The 7,784-nt window shown below is 37.3% G+C and overlaps 1 protein-coding gene across 1 annotated transcript; it reads left to right on the top strand.

Moving 5' to 3' along the window:
- Nucleotides 1-2,125: 2,125 nt before the first annotated feature.
- Nucleotides 2,126-3,304, top strand: LOC108575506 (meiosis-specific nuclear structural protein 1; the record flags this gene model as incomplete). The annotated part of the gene is made up of 1 exon (XM_017938324.1): nt 2,126-3,304. A coding segment is annotated over exon 1 (1,179 nt), but the record flags the coding sequence as incomplete, so codon positions are not given.
- Between the last annotated feature and the right edge of the window lie 4,480 nt (nt 3,305-7,784).

The following is a 7,784-nucleotide window of genomic DNA, read 5'->3' as shown; positions in this document are numbered from 1 at the left end:
AATGGCAGTCAAACGTCTGTTTTATCTCAGTACAGTGAAATATCTGGCGTGACAGTGAACATGTTAATAAGTAAATGTTGTTCAAATTATGTCGTGTTTGATGTCATTTTCATCAGAAAAATCTCATCAATATGTTAAGAAAAATTTCGGGATAAAAAAACGTAAAATTAAAAAAGTTGGTATTTAAATCGCTTGGTTGCCTCGACTCACGTTTCATCCTTATCTTTTATTCGGCATACTACAAAGGCGGGCGCGAGGCTCGAAAACGTAGTCCCTGACTCTACAAGTGTCATTAGGTTCCTTGCGGACTGACACTTGTGGAGAATTTACCGTATTTCGTATGCTTGTAACCTGCAGCATGCGTAATTTGTGTATTTGCTGTTTATGAGCATTGAAACGATGAATGTTACGCGTGATTATTGAAGAATTAAATTTTCTAGCAAGTGCTAATCCTTGTGTAGGCAACCAAAATGTTCACGGTTGTTTCAAGCTTTAACTTATCTTTTATTCGGCATACTACAAAGGCGGGCGCGAGGCTCGAAAACGTAGTCCCTGACTCTACAAGTGTCATTAGGTTCCTTGCGGACTGACACTTGTGGAGAATTTACCGTATTTCGTATGCTTGTAACCTGCAGCATGCGTAATTTGTGTATTTGCTGTTTATGAGCATTGAAACGATGAATGTTACGCGTGATTATTGAAGAATTAAATTTTCTAGCAAGTGCTAATCCTTGTGTAGGCAACCAAAGTGTTCACGGTTGTTTCAAGCTTTAACCCTTTGCGGTCCTGTAGAAAATTTTGCCTTCAGATATCATACAACGATAAATTACAAATTATAAACGATAAGAAATCATTTTTTACGCATCAATATTACACTGAAATTTAATATTTTCTAACTAATGTTGCGCTGAAATATTGAAATAAAGGCAAACTGTACGGTACTGCCCGACAGTAGCCAAACGAGTGCGGACTAACTGGAGTATTCGGACTGCAAAGGGTTAATATTTAACGTATATTGACTGTAAGAATTTATTAATTCTAGAACTCCCGATTTTTATTGTAACGGAATAGGAACTCTTGCAAAACGTTGGAAAAAGTGTATAGAATCTAATGGAAATTATTTCGATGAAATAAATTCATTCTAAGCAAAACTACACGTCTTTAAATCTCGTCTACAGAAACCGCAATTTATTTCCGGACAACCTAATATTAATTTAGTAGCGCTCGTTTCACAGTGTATAATTTAGACGACAAACAAAGTTCGTCGATTTAACAGAAATATAGGTACCAAATATTGTACAGATTTAATGAAAAAAACCTTAGGCGTCTGCCCTCCAATTACCTTGTACCTCCACACAAAGAGAGCTTGTGCATGCATTAATTGCCGTGATTTAACGTGGAACAGCTCAGCTGCGTGAATAAATTCGGGCTGACCCAAATTGCCGTGCGAAGATTCCCAAAGCGTAATCAAATCCCGCAAGGCACAGAGAATTGAATGTACCGTTAATCTGGCATTAATTTTATCCTAAATATACCTACGGTTACTCACGTTCTCTGCAAAATGTAAATGTACCATTTCGCTGTTCAGATTGCATACCGAGCACAACACCGTTTTTTGTTGCAGAATTGACTAGCCGTCACACATCACGCAACGTAAGCCATAGCAATGACAAATCGATCAGCACGTTAAATAGTCGTCGTACCGATCGCAATTCGATCTGTCGGAGAAAGACTATCTTGAGAGAAGTGTGTCTCTGGTGAAACGGTGAACGAAAACGAGAATTTGATAGAATTATAAAAGTGATTGAAAAATTCGATTTAATCAAATTTATGATTACGATTTTTAATCAAATTCGAAAGCTTCTTGAAATATCACGCGAAAGAAGCTCCGCGATATTTCCGTTAAGAAATTTCATCGAATGTCTCTTTCATTTTAATTTAACCGTAACCTGCGAGACTTCTTCTGTCGGTAGAAGAAATTTGTCGAAATTTGCCGTTGAGAAGAAAGAACGCGGAATACGTCGAATCGTGAACAGTTCTTTTCAGCGACAAAGGATCAGCCAGCGCTGAAATTACCGGGTAAATAAAATTTCTAACCGAGCAAGAGTTTCCAAGGAACGTAGAAATGGACAAGAAATTAAAGGAGGAAGAGGACACCGCAAAAATGGCTGATTACATCGCGCAACTAAGACGAAGCAGCCGGAATCGAGAATCGTACGACGAGATCGCGGAACTCGAAGCGGAATTGCGAAGAGCGTACATGACGAAGGAACTTGAAGCGCAGCTCGTAGAAAGGGAGGCCGAGCGTTGCATCGCGGACATACGGAAACAACAAGCGGCGAAACTGATGCGGCTCGAACAGCAGGCGGCCCTCGAGGATGATCTTCTCGAAAGATCGGAGAAGGTGAAAAAATCGGCAGATTACGGGAAAGAGCTGACGGCGCAGATGAAACGGAAAGAAGAGGAGAGGAATATGACGATGGAGGAAGCCCGCGAGGAAAGGGAAGTTCTAACGGAAATCGATAGAATAAGGGAGCAGCGCGAAAGATCCAGGACACTGAAGATGAAAAACGAACTGGCGAATAGTATCAGACGAGAACGTTTAATCCTTGAGGAAATGAAGCTAATCCGTTGTCAGGAGAGCATGGAAGCCGAGGCGAAGAAGGATCTGGAGGACGAGGTGTATTTGAGAGAAATCGATCAGAGGGCGATAAAGGCGCGGCAGTTTCGCGAGGAACAATTGGAGAAACGAGAACGTGTGATAGACGAGATTGCAAAGATGTTGATAAGCATAGAGATTCAGAAACGAGAGAAGGAAACGTTGATGCACGAGTTGATAGCCGAAGACGTGAAGTTCGAGTTGTCGGTGAGAGAAGAAGAAGAGAAGGTTCGGAGGAAGAGAACGAGGGAGGAATTGGCGGCTAATTTGGAGGAGCAGATCGTTTTCACGGAACGGTGTAAGTTGCGCTTTGTTGAACGAGATAGGGCATTCGCGGAAGAAATTATGAGGAAGATTATGGAGGACGAGAGAACTGCCAGGCTTACCGCGCAGGCCAAACGAAGAATGCAGTTGCAGTATCGGGAAGACTTGACTCGGCTGATCGAAATTCGTCGGAAGATGCGCGAGAAGGAAATATTAAATATGGAGGAGGCTGCCAGAGAAGAGACTAGGCGTGAAACGATTAGATGGCAGCGTGTTAGGGAAGAGAGGAAACGATTGTTGGCGAAACATGCGTCGAATGTTGCTGATTTTATACGAACTGAACGTGAAGTTAATTCGCATGAACGATCAGGGAGAAATAAAGTACAGACACGGCGTGTATTTCACTGTGGAATACCATTTTATATTTTGGAGAGTAGGTGACATTCGGCGACAAACGATAGAAGTCTAAAATAAGCGCACACTCCAGCTCATCAGTGTTAGGGCACTTGTCATTACAATGCATTACAAAATTGCAGTCTAAGCATTTTTTGATAAGATTAATAGCGGAACTTCTGAAAAGCCAAAGTTTCGTCTTGAGAAAGAAAGAATTTTTAGTGTTTACGAATTTATTTATTTCTATTTCTTATGTTAATTTGCATTATTTTGATAATATAAAATAATACGAAAAAAGTCTTTTCTCCAAAGTAATTACGCGTGCCGCCATAAAAGCGCCATTGGAGGGCAAAGGGTTAAGGTGGTGAAGAAACTGATTCACAAAGGAAGTTCGGTGAACCTAAAATTCAAAAAGAATTTGAAGCTCTGCAGAAATGTAGTTCAGTTGACGCTAATAATGGAACCATCACTTCTAAGAGTGAAAACACCCTCGAGAAAATTGTGAGTTTTCGTACTATCGTGAATATTTAGAAAATTGTGCAAATTATGGAGGAAAAGTTAAATTCAAAGTTGTGTGGTTTTTAATATCCTATATCGCGATGACGAAGTATTTTTGAAAAACATTTTTTTCAAAATTTAACTATTAATTTCTTTAAAAACTTCTTTACCAACACAATTGTAGGGCATCAAAAATCACGCATTTCTGAATTTAACTCTTTTTCCATTCTTGTTTCCAATTTCTTCGAGAGGATGTTTCACCCCTAGGAGTGTTTCATTGACGAGACAAAAAGTGGTTTCGTAATTAGCGTCACTTGAATTGCACTTTTGCAAAGTTTCAAATTTTTTTTAATTTCCCGGTTAACGAACTTCCTTGTCAGTCTGGAATTTCTGGGATTAAATACCTATTTCCATTTAACAGTGTATCACGCATTGTCACGAAATTCAATTTTGAAAATGTGGCTTTAAACGTATGGAAGTGGTATTTTTAAAAGTACATCGTAAATTTACGTATTTCAATTTTTCACTTTTTCAGGTACGTTGTAGAATCGTGACATTTGCGAGGTGAAATTCAATTTCGAGTTCACGTGTTCGGAACATAAATATTTCAGAGAAGACAAAATGAAATATCGTTAAGGGGATAAATACGGGAAAATAAAATAGGTAGGATAATAAGTTTAACGATTTACGTTTCATGTTTCCTGTTTTATAATGCAATAGCGTATTATTAAATTCCTGATAAGGTTAACTGTAGTGTTGAAACATTTGTTTCGAAGCATACAAATCGCACGAAAAAACTTGGAACGTTAAATTTACTAATGCATGTTGTTGGAAGGTTACCGATCGAGCTGTTTCACTTTCTTTATGTGCATAATACGATATTGTTGCAGAAAGAAATTTAACAAAACGGATGTAATTTTATCGTTAATTTTAAGCACAGGTATCATATACGTAAGTTCATAAGTATTAGGACACTTACTGAATGTGAAGCGAACTTAAACAGTCATTACAAAATTACTAACGTCCTGAAAAAGATTGATTTAATCTGGAATCTCGAAGCACAAATATCTAAATATCTATTTCCATTTAAGTTATTGTCATAAAAATAAGATTCTAATAGTGTATCAGTGATTATGCAAACATTGTCACGGATTTGAGTTTGAAAATGAGTTTTGTTGTGGATCACTGAACTTCATACGATATAAAAAAAAAAAAAAAATTTGTGGTATCGCCATTACGCGAAAATGATTGAAAATTTAAAAACTCTATTCAAGCCATCGTATTGTGTATAAAAAACTAATTAAACTTTGTCCTCTTTTTTTTTTTACAAATCTACCATTTCAGTGGAAAAGCGTTGGAAACTAACAGCATGAACACCCTGTATATCTTTATTGGTATATGATACTAACTTTGGCGAATAAATGTAATTGAAATCATACAATGCTTTCTATAGGAACATAATAGGTTTCCTAATACCTATGAACAGCCGTGCATAAACATACTGACGTCGGTTAAAGTTGTGTAAATCATAATTAACGAATTCTATCCCAGAATACTAGAGAGACAGCGCTGATTAATTGGTAATTTCACGCCGACTGTGAGAATAAAACTCTGTCTTATTGAGGCGGTTCGTGTTGCAATAAAACGAATTCATTACCGCCGTTCACTCCGGTAATTGTATTCGATCGTTCGAATGAATATCATACGACGCGATGTTTGCAAATTAATATTAATCGTGGAAATATTTGCAACCTGAGAGAACGGTTCGAATGTTAAAACCACGTGCAAAAATATGAATTCGTTGGTATAAATTTCACGTGGTAAGTAGACACTCTCACAGTTGTTTTGAACAGCGTGAAAATGAGTTATGCCGAGATTAACGCGTGATAGTGAAATTGACGGGGAAACACTCGTAAACTCAGTGAAGAAACTAACGTCAAAAATTGTAAACAATATTAATTGATTCCCTTCTGTTGGACGGCCATTAACTAAAGTGTCAGGCATCAGGATGAAAATGAAATGAAAAATAAAACAGAACTTGAAAAATTGAAAAGTGTCCGTTTAGAAAGATGTCAATATCGCGCGTTATATGCACACGATACAGGGTGTCCCAGTTTTTTCCGTTAAAATTGTTGGTATCTTTTATGAGTATAAGTAAGAAAAAAATGTTACATAAACTTAGGTTATTTAAGTACAAAGGAAATGGCAACGGATGTGAGGTTATGTTAAATGTTACTTTTGTTTGTCATAACTTTTTAACGAAGCTTCAAACGACCTATGTTTATATGACATTTTTTTCTCACTCATATCCATACAACGCACTGACAAAATTTTATTGGAAACAATTGGGACACCCAGTATATGACCATTTTCCCAGAATTGCTTGAATATTCGATAACCTATGGTACGTATTCACACGAGTTAAACAAAGAGTGAAATACATCAAAATACGTGTTACAAAATAACGATACCATATTAACGTTTATTATAAATCATACCCAATGTCCCAGTACGCTGAATGTCCAGCAAAATATTGATTGTCAGTCCTCTCGTGGCGCTGTTTTTCAACTGAAAAACGAACGAACACGCCGAAGCGGATGAGCAACAGACATTGCATAATAACGAACCATAACAACGAGAAGTAACGAGAACGATATAAGTATGATACAGATTGGCACGAAACGTAACAATGTCGAGTAGTAGGGAAGAGTCGTGCAGTACCGGCCAAAGCTAGATCTCCCTTATACTGTTAGTTGACTGCACTGTTGATGGAAAAACAAATGAATACGTATTCCGGCGACGTTCTTTTTTCTTCAGTATTACCGGAGTTCTAAGACGTTTCACGTTTACGCCGGTGTTCCGTACGACGAAAGTTATTTTTCATAGCTGCAATGGTTGGGCTCACGTGGAGTGTACGGATCAAGAAAATATCGATCACTTTACCTGTGATATTTGTAGACGTGCCTAAATAAAAGCTCTATTCTATTTTTAAATTATTCATTACTTAGACCTTAAAATCTACCAACTAAGTAGCTGGCCGGTACTGTACGACAATTTTTCGTTCGCTGCAAATTACAACTTTTTTATTTCTACCAATTATTTATCTTTATGAGAAAATTTAAGAAAAACCATTTGCCCCCTTTTGTTAAGCACCCTTTGTACTACAAATTACTTTTTTACCAACATTAGCCCAGGTTATAGTAGAAAAACTTAGAGTGGCCGGTACTGCACAACTCTCCCCTATACCTTCGTTTCGAATCTGCCTTAATTTTATTATACGACGTATGCGACTAATTGTAAGAGATTATTCTTCGACAAGTTATAATTTTTATACGACAAATAAATTTTATTTGAAATTATTTTAGTTTTAAATAGCTTCTTTTTAATATATCCCCTGTGAAATGCATTCTCCATTTCGTATTCTGTAGCTTCTTTTTGATAAATCCCCTGTGAAATGCATTCTCCATTTCGTATTCTGCAAATGCAATTTACTAATGGCCCAATGACTCCAGCGAAACCGCAGACAAAGGAAAATTAATCGCCTTATCGTCACAACTGCTTTAGTTTGCGTCTTGCTAACTTTCGGACGATTCGTAGGAGATAGAACAAACCTAGATCCTCAACACCTGGCGGCAGGTGTTGCCAATTACTAAAACGTTTTACTTCCTGGACAAGGTTTCGTCTGAGAAAGTCGTCAGGTGCGTACTTCTCGTGAATCTAGATTCTAAATAGAACTATGAATTCTACCTTCGAACAATTTGTTCGTGACAAGATTCTTACAATATCCTTGCATTATTTACTCTTATCGAGATGTAAAATTACGTTTCAAATTCAGCAATAAAAGTAGCGAACAAAGGGAACACAGTTATTAACATAAAATTACTTTTCAAACGACTCCACCGTGTAGAAAATAATTTTTGACGAGAGAATTAGTATGTATCATAGAAACTAACACTTGTTCTTATTAAAT

Source organism: Habropoda laboriosa, unplaced genomic scaffold, assembly GCF_001263275.1.
Source record: "Habropoda laboriosa isolate 0110345459 unplaced genomic scaffold, ASM126327v1 scaffold317, whole genome shotgun sequence".
Classification (NCBI taxonomy): Eukaryota; Metazoa; Arthropoda; class Insecta; order Hymenoptera; family Apidae; genus Habropoda; species Habropoda laboriosa.
The sequence above is the reverse complement of the archived record's forward strand: the minus strand, read 5'-3'. Positions and strand labels throughout refer to the sequence as shown.